Raw genomic sequence first — 19,479 nt, forward strand, 5'->3', positions numbered from 1 at the left:
ATGCCAAATTGTAGTACCCTATAACAAATACAGTGTCTCCATAGCAATGAAAGCTATGTTACCCCCATAAAAATGTCTGCCTGCACAGTAAGAGGGATTGAGGAAATGTAAAAGGAAAAAAGTGGAGGAGCTACCCATAGCCACCAACATGATTCCTTCCATCAATTTCACAGGCGTGTATGAAAACGGAGAGCTGGAATCTGAATATTATGGGCAATTGCTCTACTATTACTTTAAATGAGGCTTGATAAATCTCCCACACTGTCTGCCAGCTGTGCACATATACAAGGATTGCCCGCTGTGCCCCTGTCAGAAGCTGGCAGCGATTTTCCTATAAAAGCACCTGCAAAATTGTGCCTCATTCCCCATACAAAAAGCTCCAGGCCATGGTATACTTATGTCCTCCGTATTCCCATCATCTTGGAAGAAGTGACTTGTGATTGTCTATTTAGTGACAGTTCATAACTCACTTCCACCTTCTATAAAACTGCCTCACTAAAAGTGCTTCAACTTTCCTTCCACTTATACAAAGCCTTAGCGCCTAGCATACTTACTTTTGTCTTGCTTCCATCATACACACATATATTGTGTACCAGGTTTTCTCGAAAATAAGACCCACCCCAAAACAAAGCCCTAGTCTAATTTTCGTGGAGGCTTGGAGTATAAGCTCTACCTGAAAATAAGCCCCAGCTATACTACATTAAAAAAAAGAATACATTACTGAGCAGGCTCGGTCCAGGTCGCTCCCACAGTGCTTACCCTCTTGTACAACATTCCTTCATGGTTATGGGATTCATAAATCCCACCTCCGAAGCGATGGCTGTGATTGTTTTTTCGACCGCTGCTCAGCCAATCAATGCTCCACTGGATGAATGAATGCAATAGCTGTGATTGGCTGCAGCTCAGCCAATTCATAAATCCTGCCTCTACAATGCCATGGCTGTTGATTGGTCCTTCCACCGCTGCTCAGCCAATCAATGCAGTACTGGATAAACCAATAACAGCCATCACATTGGTCCATCTAGCGCCATTCTGATTGGCTGAGCAGCATTCGAAGAACCAATCACAGCTATCGCTTCCTGGAGGCGGGATTTATGAATCCTATAAGGAAATGATGTGATATTAGCAGCCGAGGACTGCGGGAAGTGTGTCGGAGCTGTGGAGAGCAGCGGGAGAACCTGGACTGAGCCTGATAGGTAAGTATAATAAGATCTCCCTCGAAAAGAAGACCTAGTGCCTCTGTTAGGGCAAAAATTTATATAAGACAGGGTCTTATTTTCAGGGAAACACAAGTTTTTTGCTTTTATTCCTTCATTTAAATTAATAATGATTAACGGGGTTTTCCCATTAAATACAGGATAAATGTAAAATCACTGGGGTTGAGACAGCTAAGACCCACTTGGGTCAAAAGAATGGTGTATCGCCAGCTTCCACTAATAAATAGAGTGGTGGCACACTTGCATGGACACAGATACATTTCTCTCTTAGGCCCATAGAAGTACCTGTGGGAGGAAATGTATCAAGATCAAATACATTATTGTATGCTATGCAAGGGTGCATGTATTAATGCTACCAAGGACTCTCATGCTTTGGGTAGGTGGGGGGCAAAAATATTCTAGGCATGGAGCATACAATGCACAAAATGAACAGTGAGGGATACAATTTAGCAAAATTCAGATGCGCAATTGGCAACACTAGGTCTAAGCACTTAGAGAACACCTATGAGGAGTGTACAGGACAATACTGATGGATTTCAGTGGGGTTGGCAGGTGAAAAAACAATTCTGTCACACATAGGGTCTACAAAGGAGGCTAACCATTATGGTGGCTCCCAAAAAGGGAGCAAGATGTCAACGCCTGTTTTAAATCAAACTTCTATACCTCAGCATAAGTTGAAATTCAAAAATAGCGCTAAAGTGTCTCTTCAGACTGATAACCCTCTGGATGAAGGGATTAAAGGCCCAGTTAGACACAACGATATCACTCAAAAGATGTCTTTTGAGCGATAATCGTTGTGTCCATTTACAGCGCAAGGTGATCTCTCAAACATTGAGCGATCACCTTGCTCTCTGAGCAGGGGATGCGGAAGACAAGCGGGGTCGCTTGTCTTCTGCATCCATCTGTTCTCTGCTCGGAGTGCCTGGCTGTTACACAGCCAAGCGTTCCGAGCGGGGGATGCAGAGGACAAGCGGGGTGGCTCTGCTTGTTTTCTGCATCCAGCTGTTCTCTGCTTGGAGTGCCCGGCTGTTATACAGCGCTCCGAGTGGGGTATGAAGAACGCAACTGGACAGCTATGTTCTTCATACCCAGCCTGTGTTCAGGGAGTGGGATACAGCTGAAACAATAGTATCAGCTGTATATTCCTGATCAGGTTCATCGTTGTCTTTCATCAAGCTTAAAGACAACAATGAGTGACAGCTTAACGAAAACTGCACGATGTAAGTGCAGTTACACACAACGATTAACACTCAAAAAACGGCTTTTGAGCGAATTTTGAGCGATAATCGTTGTGACTAAATGGGCCTTAAGGCTGAGATAACTAAAGTTTACTATGCCTCTCTTTCCTCATACCAGGAAAATAAAACAATCACTACTTCAGCATCAGTAGGTCCATAGTTAAAAAAAGATTTGAAAAGACAAGTTTCCCTTTAACCCCTTGAGTGGCACGCCCGGAAATTTTCCGGGACGAGCTCCACTGCTCATAGTGACATAGCCCGGAAGATTTCCGGGCTATGTATCACTATGGGAGCTGCAGAGCACAATGCCACAAGCTGTGACATTGTGCTCTGCCTGCACAGACCCACACAAAGCAGTGCAAGGACTTTGAAAAACCAGCAGAAGATATTGCCGATATGCCGGCAATGTCCTGCTTTGTTTACAGGTTGCCATAGAGACCATCGGCTTGTCAGAAACAAGCCGACGGTCTCTGTGGCAGGGAGAGCTTGGTGCTTGGCTGTCAGAGGACAGTTAGGTACCTGCTCTTACAGCAGAGATCAGAGAAAACCTCCGATCTCTGCTGTGTTAACCCTTTACATGCGGCAGTCTATGTGACTGCAGCATGTAAAGGGCTGTCACTGCAGCATGTAAAGGGCTGTCACCATCGGACCCCCGGAATGTGATCAGGGGGTCCTGATGGGTCCCTGTGGAAGTCCCCTAAAGGGACAAAAAAAACTAAAAAAAATTTTTTAAAAAAAATTATAAAAACACTTGTCTCCCTTTACTTTGTAAAAAATCAAAAATACAATCACACATGGGGTATCCGTTCGTCGTAATGACCCAGAGAAGGAAGTTAATACATTATTTAACCCCTTAATAACATGGCCCCTTTTTTTCTTTTTTCCCCATTTCTTTTTTTGCTCCCTCCTGTTTAAAAAATCACAACTTGTCCCGCAAAAAACAAGCCCTTATATGGCCATGTCAATGGAAAAATGAAAAAGTTATGGCTCTTGAAACGCAACTGCAAAATTAGTTGAAATTCAATGATTAGACCATTTTAAAAAACCTGCCCTGGTGGGTCTGACAGGGTGGTAGGAAACCCGCCACTCAAGGGGTTAAATGGTCACTGCACTTTGAGGCTATAAGATGATGACAAGCAAACATGCAAATTATATACTTTATGGTGAAAAATCATTCGGAAGTGACAATAACTAGGGATCTCACTTCCTTCTAATTTGCTGCACACCTCCTGTTGTAATGTGAAGTCCATCTCTAATAACGGAGACATCAAAACGGATACTGTGAAGTGGAGGGGACAGTTGTCTTATGCTGCCCATAGAGTTGTATGAAGAGTGGAGGGGAAGGAAGAAGCTGTTGCAAAGGAAGAGAGAAGCAGAGACACACAAGGATGTGGATGCAGCTAAAAAGTGCTTTCCTGTGCTACAGCAATTAAAATCACTGCTACATTGCTCAGTACTGCTGTACACGGTCCTATATACTAATATTGTTTCTCTGTGTGTGTTACAGAGAGTTAGGGGACAGAATCTGCTGTTTTCTCAATGTGCAGTGTATAGGAGACATCATAATAGTGTTCACCCACCAGCTCAGAGACAGCTAAAAATTAGAGAAAGAGCCTGCTGAGGGGAAAGCTGGTGAAACATGTGGGATACAAGTCAGATAATGATCAGAAATAATGTTAATCCCCAGGTACACACATGGCAGCTTATTCTAAAAAGTCATCTGAATGTGTGGGTACGTTTAACATTAAATATATCTTTAACATTATACATCAAGCAGTGTGTAAGTTTAGAGCCTCAGTAATGCTACTCATTGTGTAGACTTTTCTATTACATGGTTGGATGTTGTTGGATATGGACAAGGGTTTATTATAAATCATTTCAACACAAACTACATGGGTCTCAAGGAAACCAAAGACTAGCTTGTAGCCTTATGTACGCCAATGCCAAGTAGTCATTTAATGGAATTAACACAAGAGACAACATTACCCTTTGTTTTGCCACGTAGATTATCCGCAGGTAACACAGCATCATCAAGAATATCAGGCTGAACAATGGAATGTACCATCTGAAATGAACAACATACAATCTAATTAGCAGGAAAAATAGCTGAACACTAATAAACAATAATACTGACCAGGGTGGACCACGGAAAATTAGCCCGGTACCACACTCTTGTGAAGGCTGTCTAAAGGCATATTCATCAATGAACTCTGGGCATGCTCGCAGTGCAGAAAACATGCTTTGCCTGTTCATCATTGCCAGAAGCACCTCTGGAGCACATGCACTGGTAATTCATCATTTCTGGAGCACACTCCAGACAGTAACACTCCAGACATACTCTTGGACAGTTGTACAGCATTGAAATGAAGGCACCGGGAGATGAGAGGTCAAAGACCCTGCATGCTGCCGCTAGACCAGAGCAGCAGGTTGGGTGAGTGGAATGCCTGTTAGGTTGCTGCACGGCCAGCGGGCCACATAAAATGGGGTGGCAGGCTGGATTTGGCCCCGCGAACCTTGTGGTCGACATGTGTGGTAAAGAGTGTGATGCTGGCCTAATTTTCCATGTCCCACCCTGCACTAACATTGTATTCATTATATTGTATATATGATAAACATTTAGCATATAATTTCTTTGTAAACACAAGTTGAAGTTAAAGAATGCCGTCCAACCCATTCTTTGAAAGTCCTCCAGAACAGTTATTTTGTGCATACAAGATTCCCAAAGTATGTTAATATTCAGTTAACTTCTCAACTGTATGGTACTTTCTGCTTTCTATGTGGATTTTTCTACGGATGTGTCATATTCCTGTAATCAGCACCATGGAGAGGGACATAAAGTTACAGTACTAGGCTAAATGTATATGTACCGTAGTTAACTAAAGGAGTTGTTTGAGATTATTTTTTTAATTCCTGCTCCCCATGCCTAAAAATAATATAAAGATTCTGCACTCACCTCCCGGGTCCCCACAGCACCACATCTTCCAGTCTCCCCTATTACACTATGTACACACCGTGCCTACATTACCAATTCAGGCCACTACAATGTGCACGGAGATGTCAGCTTCCGGCTCTGACCACGCTGACAGCTGACCCAATGAACAGCTGATCGGTGGTGATCCCAAGTGGTGGACCTCTGCCGATCAACTATTCATTAATCATGAGGATAGGTCATCAATAGTTAAGTCTCGGAAAATCACTTTAAGTCTTTGTGGCAATTCAAATTGATTTCAAAGTAGAAAAAAACTGTTAATCTTGTTTTTGCATTCAGTATTGCAATGCGATTTTCCATAAAACTTCCCACAACTGCTTCTTTAAAAACTCAGCCAACAACCAGACATGAGGCAGTGTCTGTTGCTACCATTTTCCAATAGAGGAGCACACATAAGATAGACCGCAGCTGCCATTATTTTACCATTATCTTCTCAAAAATGGAAAACATGTATCAGGAACAAGGTAGAGGCTTATTCGTATCTGATGGTAATGTATTCATTCTAGATGACTGCAAGGATCGAGGCAGGGAATACAATTAATATTAATAAATGAGAGTACTATGTGTGTTCAGTTAGTTAAACCTTGGAGGGTATAGAATATTCATTAGTGTTTTAGGCCACTCTCACACAGGCGTTTTTTAAGTGTTAGAAAGGCCTGCTAAAAAGGCTGTACTGAGCCTCCATTGATTTCAATGGGCTTTTTAGACAAGCGGCGTAGCTAAAGCGAATGCTGTATTTTGTGCGTTCAGCGTGCTTTTAATGCACTACATCACGCTTGGGTTGATGGATTTGGGTGGTTTCACACCTGTGTTGGGGGTTCCGCTCTCCCTGCTCTGTTCAGAGAGCAGGAAAGGGGAATCCCTGTAGCCAAGCGGCTTCATCTCTGGACGGCACCGAGCAGTGCTGTAACTAAACATTGACTATAATGGGGTCCATTCGGTTTCCGCTCAGCTGCCCAGCTTTTAGACGGAAGAAAAGGTGCTGCATGCGGGACTTTTTTCGGACACCCGTGTGCTCTCCTATACAAGACCATGGCAAAGTGCACAAACGGTAATCTGAATCACAATTTTCATCCAGTGTACAGACTTCAGCAGCGGGCACCAGGAAAAGGGTAAATATAAAAAAATACAGCACCCAGCTTCCCGCCACCTCACCTAACAGCACCATAAGTTAGTTTGTGGTGCTTTAGGCAGGTGGCAGCTTCCCTTTTAATCATTGACCCACTTGCCTATGCTGTTTGCCGGCAGTAACCTATTGTCTTCAGCGGCTCAATGCATTCCTCTATATAGCTTGTGAGATCTGGAGTGAATTTTTGGGATTAATATTGCATTATATATGCATTAATCACAAGTCAATGTGTAGTTAATAAGCAAATCCTTGTTAATATGCCAAGGACACACCTCCAGTCTGATTGCCAGGGTGTAATGCTCTTTTAATCATATTCGCTCTCTTTCGCACATCAATTTCCCTAATAGACTTTAATAGCATTGCTTACAAATGTCAGAGGCACCTACGTTCACGATGCACTTGGGATTGATCGCTCTCTGGGTAAGGGGCTTTCTGAGTAACTTTTCCTTCTCTGTCACTTCCCTTGTTCCGGCATAACTTATTTTCCTACAAGACAATAACCATACTTATCTGATAATTGCAGTGAGGCACTGTCTAGCGCTGCTGATTTCTGTAAAAGGCTCTTGGCAATTCCCCAGCTCTGGCTCTCCTGTCAGCTAGAACAGATTATAATGTGATATACTGTAATAGGATAGGATTACGGTATAGTATATTATAATCTGTTTATCATAGAGGACTACAATATAATGTGTTATAACCAGCAAGACGGAGAAGAGAAGCTAAAACCTGGTAACGCCATGAAATGCCGTGATGTAGAAGCTTTGCTTCATATAGGGTCACCAACATTTTCATCATTAAAGACTGGCCAAGGTAAAGGGGATGTAGTTTAGGCGTGTGGTTAGGTGAGTGGCTTATCATGACATTACAGTTTTACCTTTATTATTCCAGTGACCCCCTTTTGTGGCCCCAGTAGTAAAAGCGCTCCATTCAGTGGCCCCAGCAGTAGTAGGGCCCTCTTTAATGGCACCAGCAGCAATAGTGCCCCCATTAGTGGTTCCAATATCAATAAGGCCCCTTCCACCCTTGAACAAAGGGCTATGATTCAGATTCAGGACCGTTAGGATAGCTGGCTACAGCAGCAGCTTCCTTTCAGCAGGTACAATGCAACAGTAGCTATGGAGTAAGGGTTACTACCCTACCGGTAAACCACCGGCTGGATAGGGTCGGGTCATTTACTGGGGTCTGGTTGCAATATTTTTAAAAAACAAATTACCTGGTGTAAGCACTTCCGGCCAGGCTGAAACCACAACAGCAAGCTCTATAACTCACTCAAGCTCTGTCTTCCAAGGGCCTGCATAAATATGAAGTCATCCCTGGTGGTGACCTCATTTAAGTTAAAGGGCCTGATAACTGATACCAGACTCGGCACATGGACATACGTGGTGTCGTTTGTGAGAAAAAGACAACTAATTCTTTTTTACTGATCTTGGACAACTGCTATTAGGACATGGTGATTCCCCCTTTTATGACACATATCAATTAAGGTGCATTTACACACAAAGATGATTGCTTAAAAGATGGCTTCTGAGCGATCATTTTGCATAAACTACTACTTGGTACTAATGCCTATTAGGACCAATTAGTAGCGTTTGCCGTGCTGGGAGCTGTAGTCAGAGAACAGACCACCCACTGTTCTCTGAATAAATTCCCTTTGTTCTGCCATGGGGCTGATAGCTGATTACAATGTAATCAGCTGTTATCAACTCTCACCGGGCAGAACACAGCGTGCGGTCCTTCTTATCAGCTGTTCTGCGAAACAATGGATTTCATGCTGAACTAAAATTCATCCTTCGGCAGAAAAGTGAAAGATGGGCACATTTACATGCAACAATTATCGCTCAAAGGATGGCTTTTAAGCTAATTTTGAGCAATAATCGTTGTGTCTAAATGGGTCTTTAGTCAGAGGAGATTTCAATAGGAACTATGTAATGATTAATTTGCCCTGTGGTGGCGTTAAGGGAAATTGAACATTTCCTGCAGATTATAACTTATCACTGAGTTCCAGCAGTGATTATCAGTTTATCATAAGGGGTCACTTCTAAGAAAAGGTTTGTTCGGAGTGAACAATACATATATGTAATCGGACACTCAAGGAAAAACCGATACACTGGGGCTGATTAAGTAAGTTTGACATTTTGCATACTGGGGTTAAAGGGAACCTGTCATCAGTTTTTCAGACCTAAATCTGCCTACACACTTTAAATCTCGATGCAATGAGCATTTCAACACTTGCTGTGTTGTTCACCCAGTGTCAGCGCTGTATGCAAATTATGTGCAATCAAAACAGTGGGCCTGCCGGACCGTTCATGGTGGGCTGTCTGGAGCCTTGATTAACTCTCACGCATGGTGCTGTGACTTCTGAGACTGGCGCATGTACAGTACATCTGTCCCTGTTGTGGGCAGATTTATCCCTTGCTGCTGTGCATGTGCTGGTCGTGGATGTCATGCCCAATGTGGAAGCCTCTGACTGCGGATGTGTTGAGAGAGGAGGGCGGCGCTGGGGGAGTTACTCAGGGCTCTAGGGACGGTCCAGACAGTCCACCACAAACGGTCCGGCAGGCCCAGTGGACCGATCGAATGTAATTTGCATATGGCGTGGGACAAATAAAACTCTTCATTTTACAGGTATGATTGACACTGGGTGAACAACATGATAAGTCTTTAAATGCGTGTTTCATCAGGGTTTAAAGGGTGTAGGCAGATTTACGTCTGAAAACCTGGGGACTGGCTCCCTTTAATAGGCAGCCCTGCTATTGGAAGATGCTCCTCAAATGTTAATAAATTAGATATACCCATGTGCCAAAATAAGAAATTTACCCCAGTTACTAGCTGGTGTAGACGTCAGCTATAAGTCACGTCAGTTCTCTAACATAATACATCCTCAAAAAGTCACAATTTTTGGTACAAAATGCTGCTTGTGCTAAAATTTCAACTTTTTAGCACTAAAATTCTGGCCTGGGGAAATTAATAAATTCCTCCCATTGTGGTAAGCCTAATGCAGGGTATAAAGCAGGGCATAACTATAGGGGATGCAGAGGATGCGGCTGTACCCAGAAAGGGCTCATAAGGCTTCTCTTTTCCATATATGGAGCCCAGTACTTTGACTAAAGCATTATAGTTGGGCGCTCCGTTACAGATTTTACATTGGGGCCGATAAGCTCCAAGTTATGCCTCTGGTATAAAAGGCACTGCATGATATCTACCTCTAGTATTTAGGTGATGCACCAGGTATAACACACTTGGGGAGATTTACTAAATGCGCCAAAATTCTGACTCCATTTGTGCCATAAAACTGGCTTACATGTCATGTACAATATTTATCAGATTATTACTGTGTCTTGTTTGACAAGGGGTTTAGGTCATCAGAAAAAGGGTGCACTGTAGGAAAGGGGCACAGTCTAAGGCTGGGTTCACACTGAGCGCATTCCCAGCGGAAATCCCGCGGTTTGGCCGCAGCAAAAACCGCGAGATTTCCGCCAGGAGAACCGCCGCGGAAACACCCGCGGCGGCTTTGAAGCGGCCCGGCCGCTCGCTTTTCCGCTACGGCCGGCGCTTCCATAGAGGAGAGCACGGCCGTGGCGGAAAGAAAAGATAAATAGACATGCTGCATATTCTGAAACCGCGGCTGCGGTGGCCGCAGTTCCAGCCTGACTTACCGCAGCGGATTGGCCGTCCCGTGTGGACGAGATTTCTGAAAAATCTCGTCCACATGGCTGGCTAACCCCGAGATTAGCGGGCGGATTTGCCGTGGCGAAATTCCGCGGCAAATCTGCCTTGCGTGAACCTAGCCTAAATGTAAAACCATGCGCCAAAATTGCACCAAAATTTTGACGCAATGTGTCAACCAATGGGTGGTATAAACAGACAAAAGCCTTTAAAGATGAAAGAAAAATATCTACCAGCATGAGCTACTGTGATAAATTTGGCACATTTTTAGACTGTCTAGTCTAAATTTACACGGCCTATGAGAGAGGATTAGTTAATCGGCCTCATTATATTAGTTTTTTTCTTTGTTGGAGTGTTTTTCTTGACTGTCCCTTTTAAGTTGCATACTTTTCGCTCTGGCTCTTCCCCTTTGACTCACAAAACGACCATATACAATCAACTATAATCTTCGATTTTGATGAAGATATTGCGGCATATTAATTTAGCCTGGCGGTTCCTATGCCGGTCTAAGTCAATTCTTGTACACTAGAAAACAGCCATACAGAAGTCAATGGCTACACTGCAATTTTTTCATCCATGGAGTCTAACCATAGTCGGTTTAGGGTCTGGTTGACTGTGTTAACCCAAGTAACATTTTTTTATTATAAATACCGCCATTAATAAAATTACGATAATTAATTCATCAAGACACAAGATGATGACATGCAGATATCTCATTTGTATGAATGTAAGCAAGTATCCCAATATCATGTAGTGTGAACGCTAGAAACCAAGCGGTTCGGACATGTAATGATAAGACGAAAGCATTTTACGAATCCTAGTCTTACATGTGTCCACTAGTAAGTGTGTAAAATAATATCACGATGTAGGCAAAGTCTTATTTTTTATGGTATGGCGTATGAGTTACAAGGGTGCAAGTTTTAATATTACAAAACCAACCAATGTCTCTGTATGTGCCAGTGAACCGTAACTCTGCTTCGCTCCCCATGCTATGCATAATACAAGAAGCAATCATTAAGCAACAGCTGAGCCAGGGCTCATACTATTTATTACGGACGAGGTACAGATCTTTTCACTGCAAGCCGACCGGCTCTACAGCGGGTAATTATGAAAAGACGCCCAAGAGAAAATGGCAAAATTTGCATAAGGTTATTTTCAGATGGTCTTTTTTTTTGCTCTCTACATGTATGACATTGATCAATATTTAACGGCTGTCATTGGTCACCCAGCAGAACACATTTACTTACACTCGGGCGTAATAAATATATTCCATCAAATATCAGCAGAAAAAAAAGAAATATATGTATATATCAGTAAATAATGATCACCCTGGAGAACAGAACACGCTTCTTTTAGATGTAGGATCCACGTATTCATATTATGCTCATAAGACCAATTAAATTAATTAAGTCAATATTCACATCACATCAATATTCACATCAGTGTATAACTGTTAATCAACTCTTTTCACTCCTGCGCGAGACCCTCACCGGTGGCCGCCGCTCCAGCAGGCAAACACTTTGGGTTGCCAAGCAACCAGATGCGCTGCATATGTAATGGTCTATCGTTCTTAGGGTGAATTCACACAGCCCATTTTTCACGCATGTGTTCCGTCCGACAGCAACATGGACGGAACTCGCATGAAAATTACACATTGGTTTCATGTGTTTATTGAAATGAATCATTTTTCTCTGGTAGCGAGATAGAAAGATCGAGGCAGTTCCTATTTTTCGGACGGTATCGCCCATTATTTTCCGTGGGATCAATAAATCGCATTACGCTCACATACAGGTGAAGTTTCCATGCGGGTGCGAAGCAAATTTTGTAATTTCAATTAAAATAAAATGCAAATTTCTCGCAAAACGATTCATACTCGCAGGCAACAATTGCATGTTTGCGAGTGCGATATTGATGTGAGTTTCTTGGACCCATATCGCATGTGTTCGTGTGAATACAGCCTTATCCTAGAGCTGAGGCTCAGCTGAACTGGCTGTTGGAGTTTCCAGTTATAATAGTGTAGAAGGGTAGCCCCTCTACAGAGTTGACTAGGCCAGAAAGTTATTGGTCAGGATGGAGAACCCCTGGTAAGAAGTATTGCCTGGGGGTTTTCTGTTATCCAGCGGAGTTAGGCTGAATGTTGCCCGTTATTGCATTTTCTTGTTAAACACGTTATGTGCCAGCTGATTGGACAGGGAAACTCAGATGGTCGAGAGAGCGTGGTGACGTACGTCTCTCTACAGGAAAAGAGTGTGTCACAGTGAGTTATTGAGGAAGGAGAGCTACTATCATTCATGGCCTCGAAGCCAAGGAGGTCGTTTCGCCCAATGGGCAAATAGTGAGCGCCACTGCTCTGCGGATCAGCACGTCAAACAAATAAGTAAGTAGTCACTACGGAGACGCCACCGACGTCTGGCCCTGCACTGTTCATCAGCTTGAGAAGGGCTGCGTCATTATCCTAATGGTTTGTTGAATAAATGAAAGTTTGAGCAGCAATTCGCGGTGCCTGTAGCATGTCTAGTGATCCAACTGCATCAACTGCAGAGCAGGACCCTGCCCCTCAATCATTAGCGCCCCTCCCGGCTACCTGTTTAAATATCGCTTTCCTCTGACGTAATCTAGGGGGCGCATTTACGGGAGATAGTTGAGTGCAGATTAATGTACATCCTTGTCTGACTTAAAGGGGTTGTCCCGCGCCGAAACGTTTTTTTTTTTTTTTTTAACCCCCCCCCCCCCCCCCGTTCGGCGCGAGACAACCCCGATGCAGGGGTTAAAAAAACAACCCGCACAGCGCTTACCTGAATCCCGGCGGTCCGGCGTCTTCATACTTACCTGCTGAAGATGGCCGCCTCTGTCTCCGTGGACCGCAGGGCTTCTGTGCGGTCCATTGCCGATTCCAGCCTCCTGATTGGCTGGAATCGGCACGTGACGGGGCGGAGCTACACGGAGCCGGCATTCTACACGAGCGGCCCCATAGAAGACTGCAGAAGACCCGGACTGCGCAAGCGCGGCTAATTTGGCCATCGGAGGGCGAAAATTAGTTGGCTCCATGGGAACGAGGACGCCAGCAACGGAGCAGGTAAGTATAAAACTTTTTATAACTTCTGTATGGCTCATAATTAATGCACAATGTACATTACAAAGTGCATTAATATGGCCATACAGAAGTGTATAGACCCACTTGCTGCCGCGGGACAACCCCTTTAAGGCCCATTTAAAGCCGTCTTTTGAGCGATAATCGTTGTGTGCAACTGCACTGACATCTTGCAGTTTTCGTTAAGCCGTTGCTGATCGCATTTTCCAGCTTGAAAAAGACCCGGTCAGGGTTGAAACGTTGTTGACGCGTAGGACTATGGACTTAATAAAGGTCACATATTGATTATTTATCGCTGTGCGGAGTGCTGCCTTTACCATCTATCTTTCATAGTTTTTAATACAGTTTATTTTGATGAGGCAACTCCATTAATAACAGAAATTTACACAAGGAAAGCATATGCATGTTTAGGAATCATTCATTTTGAAAAATCAAATGATCTAAGAAACTGTTAAAAATTGTAGATAGCAATTTCTTAGCAGGATGTATATTTGCTTGTGATTTTGTTATGGAAAATTGGCAAAAAATGGTATTTCTCAGATTTTTTTTGCATTTTCCATAGAGTGTTTGCACTTCCCTAAACCCCCATTAAATTACCTGGCTTGTTCCTATATTTCTTGTTAAAGGGCTTGTAAAAGATTTAAAAAATCGTTTCTTCCAAAACAAGCGCCACACCTGTCCACTGTTTGTGTGTGGTACTACAGCTCAGTCCAATTCACTTCCATTGAACTAAACTGCAAAATCAGCCACAAGCCACAGACAGGTGTAGCACTGTTTTTGGAAGAAAGCAGCCATGCTTTTTTGTAATCCTGTACAACCTGATTGGGCAATCTGGACCTGAGATCAAGAGACTAATTACACTTGGTAGGAATGCAATGCAAGGAATGGAAAAGATCTGGAAAAGCAAGGATATTAGCATTGCAACAAAAACCAGACTGGTTAATGCAATAGTCTTTCCCATAACGATCTATGGTTGCGAAACTTGGACGCTCAGAAAAACAGACAGAAGGAAAATTGCTGCATTTGAACCATGGTGCTGGAGGAGAATGCTGCGGATACCTTGGACTGCCATGACAATGAACAAGGTAGTGTTAGATCGCGTCAAACCGAAAATATCACTAGAGGGCAAAATCATCAAACAGCGGCTCTCTATTTTTGGCCACGTGATGCGCTAACTCACTGAAAACAGTACTGATGCTTGGCAAGGTTAGTGGGAAGAGAAGATCAAGATGAAAAAAAACAAGATGGCTAGATACAATCAAGGCCACCACCAACATGTCAATCGCCGAATTGAAGGAAGCGGTGAAAGACAGGAATGTGTGGAGAACATTGATCCATAGAGTGACCGAGGGTCGGATGTGAAGGAACGGATAATCATCCTCACAACCCGATTAAATTACTGTTCCTGTGACACTTGTAAACTGAAATTGCTATAAATACAGTAATACCTGCAATCTGATCTGGAAGTATTTGAAAAGTGATAAAATTTTCATAGCTTGGCCTCTTTACTTAACCACAATGCACTGAAATAAAGCAATCAAGATATGATTAATAGTTCAACTTTCAGCTTTAATTGAAGTGGTTAAAGGGCTTTGAAGACCTCTGACATAAAAACTAATTTTTAAATAAGCTAGTGGATACCTTGAGTTTAAAATGTTGGATTAAATTTCAGGATGCAATCTTCATTCCTTTATTTTAATATCCCCTAATATGCAGTTTACAACCTTGTCCTTTATTCAGACTTCTCTACTGTGGGCATGTCCCTTGATACATTTGGGATCTAAGGTCTATATATCCAGGATGCTGCTGCCTTCACTAGCTCTCATGCATCGGCTCAGCTTCATTTCAGTTTCTTCTTCTTCTTCTACAACCCCTAAAGAATCTCTTTTAGCTTGTGCTGGTACACACTGATACAGAATAGTGTGTTATTCTCCTCCTTCCCCCTGCAGAGTTAGTCAGGAGTTCTCTTCTTCCTCACTACACATATGCAGCTTGTGCAATTCACCCTCAACCCTTGCAGACTTTTGTATGTGCTTTCCTCCCTATTTACACTTGGAAACAAGCACAGCCTGTCTGATCTACCCTCCCTGAAAACTTGGCTGCTTTCCCCCCTCTGCCCTGAACAACCTTCCTCCTTTCTGAACACTGGAAGAAGGGAGTGGTAGGGCAGAGAACGCCAGGAACAAAACTGAGCAAATATGAAAAATATCTTTACGCCACACAGACTCTGGTATAGAAAAAGTGACATACAATGCATTTGGAAAGCCTTCAGACCGTAACTTTTTTTTAGACTTTGCCATGTTGTGACCTTGTGCGAATTTAAAAAATGATTCAAATTCTTCCCCATCATTCTGCACTCAATGACCCAAAATGAAAAAGTGATAATAGAATGTTAGAAATCTTCATAAATGAAGAAAAAAAATTAAAAACTAGCATTTTGCATTGACATAAGTATTCACACCCTTTGGTATGACACCTGAAATTTAGCGCTGGGGGCCTCCCATTTCTTTTGAGACGTTTTGCACCTTGATTAGAGTCATCTGTGGTAAACTCAGTTGATTGGACATATTTTTTTTAAATCAACCCTTGTCTATATAAGGTATCGCAGCTCACAATGCCCAAAACTAAGCCATGCAGAAGAAACAAATGCCCAGCGACAAGATTGTGGGGATGCACAGATCTGGAGAAGGCTACAAAAACACAACATAACAAATTGATAAAAAAAAGTGAAAGGGTCTGAGGACTTTCCAAATGCAATGTAAGTTTAGCCAGTTAATTACCATGACATATGCTGTGACAGTTTTATCAAAGAAGGGAACTTGCAGCTATAAATGTTTCACAACATTCATTAATAAAGTAGTCTAGTTTTAACTTTCAATAAATAAGGATGAATGACTGCTTGAAGTCTGGAACCCATCACCAAATGTTGAGTTTTCTCCATTGAGATGCTTTGACAGACTTTTGCTGTAGCCATTTTCAGTTGCTGCTTGTTTGTAAATATTTCTGCTTTCAGTGGTATAACTATAGTAGTCACAGCAGTGGCCGCTAGTTCCGAGAGTCCTTACATGAACCTCTTCACTGCCCTAGACCCCCACTTATACTGACATTAACCCACTCACTGTCCCAGATCACCAAAAATGTTGACACTAATATCTTCTCTGCTATAGAACATCAGGGATACAGACATTAATTCCTTCACTGCTCTAGACTCCAGGGATATTGGACAAAATGTTTTTCTGGGGAAATAGAGCAAGCTCAACTTTAGTATCAGGGCCCATAAACCTTTAGCTATGTCACTGGAAAAGTATGCTCAATCAGGCTGAAGTCAGCCACTGAAGAATTTGTCATTACAGCATGTTTTTGGTCATTATCCACCTGTACGGATAACCACGGCCTTATCAGTTTTACAGCATGTAACTAATTCTAAGTAGAAAGTTGTATACACTTCAGAATTCATCCTTCTACTTCTATCTGCAGTCGTATCATCAATAAACATATGACCCAATTCCTTTGGCAGTCATACATGCCCACGCCTTAACATTGCCTCCACCATATCATGATGTGCTAGGCTTCAAATCATGAATTCTTCTTTTCCTCCTCCATACTGTTCTTTTGTGATCGTTCTACCACAAATCTTGGTTTCTTCTGTCAAAATAATCTTGCTCCAGAAAGTGTGCTGTTTATTTTTTTAATATATTTTCTTGCAAAGTCTAATCTGTCCTTTCTGTTCTTGAGTATTACCAGTGGTCCGCCTCTTGAGAAAGAAAAAACTCTTTATTTACATTCATGAAGGTTGCCTCTTGATTTCAGACTCAGACAATGATATAGTTACCTCCTCAAGAGTGTTGCTGACCTGGTTACATATTGTAAAAGCGTTTTCCTTTACCAACAACTTCTGCAGCCATCCACTTTAATGAGCTTCCATGGCCTTTTAAAGAATTTACCAAATTATTACTTTGGGCTCTCCTAAACTTTCTGCTTTATCTCTGATAGACATATTTTGTTTTTGTCAGCCAAATGATGATCTTCTGCATTGGCACTAACACTTTATTTTCTACTGTGTTGTTAAAGGAGTTGTACCAAGATTACAAATTATTCTCTGCCCACAGGATGACTTGCTGATTGCTTGGATTTTCACAGCTGAAAGCCACACTGATTTCAAGAACGAGGGTCCTATGTCCCCCTTTGCCTGTCACTGTGTAGCCACTCACTGTGCTGCTCCATTCACTTCAACGGGGCTGATGGAAATATTGGAGCGCCAGCCACTTGGCTATCTCTGCAGTCCCATTGAAAGTGAATGGAACAGCAGCGCACTTGCGTACCCAGCACGCCATTCAGTCGTCTCCTCTCAGCAGTGTGTGCAGTAAGCCCGCAGTAAGGAGGAAGGGGACCTCCGTTCTTGAGATCAGCAGTGAGATCCACACCAATCAACAAGTTATCCCCTAACTTGAAATTATAGAAATCATGCCATGTGCTAAAAACTTCTAGACCTGACTATATCCTACTAATTAGGCCAAAACAATTCATGTGTCATATAAACGTATGGATTGACCCACATGGATTTGCCCTCTTAGCAGTAGATATATTATGCATATCATATAAAGACAAGAGGAAATGCAGGAATAACTAAATTAGCATAAGGGGAGCACAGACAATTTAAACCTTTAGTAGCATATGTGGTCTTCCTCCCAGGTTAGTACTTTATGAACACTGAGTACAGTATAGCGATATCACAATACACAACTGTAGCTACAGGAGGTGCAGAGATACTATAATAATTGTACACAGGCCCTGATGACTTTGGGGCCCAAAGGTCCCCATGCCACACACAAAAAACACCAGACATTGCATTGGGACCAAGAACCTCAAGTGATACTATCTACATTTGTTATAGTAACCATCTCATTTGGGTGACTGTGAAGAGTCATGATCTTGAAATGTCTTTTTCTATAGTATAGGACACCATGATGAGCTTAATAAGTTAAGTATAAGTAGGAATTCTTGGCATATTTCATGAGAATTTAAGCAAAACACCATATGCCAATACGTGTAGCAAAACGGCTTGTTTCCCACCTCCCAGTCATAAGTCAGACTAGGCAATTTAATCAAATGTTACTGTGCCATGCGAGAGAAAATGAGAAAGGAGGCAAATGTGGAGGAACTAAATTTAGATCCAGCCGGCTTGAGAAGCAGAAGTCAATCAGCGCGCTCAATATCGGCCTGCGAGACGCTGTCATGTTGTCGTGGGTGTTTTATGCAGCAGCTGGGAAAAATTGGGCCCTCCAATAATAACAACAATCCACACCCTGGGTGACCTTGCATTCAAATAGATTTACTGGCCCGAGACCAGCAGATGTAAGACTTCTCACGAAGCAGCCAGACAAAAGACTAATCTGGGAATCTTTGTTTCTGTCATCGCGGGCACAGTTTCCTCCGAATCAATAAAAGAAAGTGAGAGCACCTTTCAGTCGTACTGATATCAGAGACCTTGTAGGACCTGCAATTCTGCAGCCTTGATATGATAAATAAATCTCTTGACTGATAGCTAGGTTTGGATGAGAAGGCTGTTTGTTAAAGAAGAAAAGGGATCAACGCCAGCAGAGGGGAACTGGGACGAGGAATATATTACTAAACTGTACCTCTAGGAGAAAATAGATTAATCTTTCTGTTCTCCGTAGATGCATTGGGGAAGAAGCTCACGCTAGATAATAATTTTTGCAGAGGTGAGACGCCCGAGATAAATGTATGAATTGTGCCCACTGCTGTGGACAGGAAAAGGTGGCGTAACCCAAACCCATCCACCGCTTCGTTTACTTTAAAGGGGTATTCCAGTTTTCTATACATAAACTACATTTACCAATACGTCAATTCCCTTGGTTCATCCGTTTGGGAGACTTGATTAATTAGATCCTGTCTGGTAGATAGTGAAGTATTTATGGCATACCCATGAAAGAAAATAATGAAATCTATCACTGGCAATTACAAGATGGCACAAAACGTATTTCGTTTGGGCCTCCGGAGAGTTAAAAAAAACAAAAAAACAATAAAAACCCACTAGCAGCAAAAGTAATAAAATACAAAAATAAAGAAAACCCCTCACTGGCCACAGTGGTCTTGTGTCGTGCTGCCACCAGTAAGCTCCCTGCCAA

The 19,479-nt window shown here is 42.6% G+C and overlaps 1 protein-coding gene across 1 annotated transcript in view; it reads right to left on the bottom strand.

Annotated features, from left to right (window-relative positions):
* LOC136625606 (uncharacterized) overlaps window positions 1-19,479 on the bottom strand; it is a 532,926-nt gene that overhangs the window by 131,734 nt on the left and 381,713 nt on the right. The window contains exon 10 of the mRNA XM_066599945.1: window positions 4,442-4,520. Coding sequence (XP_066456042.1) covers window positions 4,442-4,520 — 79 coding nt within the window. The remainder of the gene's footprint in view (window positions 1-4,441; window positions 4,521-19,479) is intronic.

Source organism: Eleutherodactylus coqui, chromosome 4 (genome assembly GCF_035609145.1).
Source record: "Eleutherodactylus coqui strain aEleCoq1 chromosome 4, aEleCoq1.hap1, whole genome shotgun sequence".
NCBI lineage: Eukaryota > Metazoa > Chordata > Amphibia > Anura > Eleutherodactylidae > Eleutherodactylus > Eleutherodactylus coqui.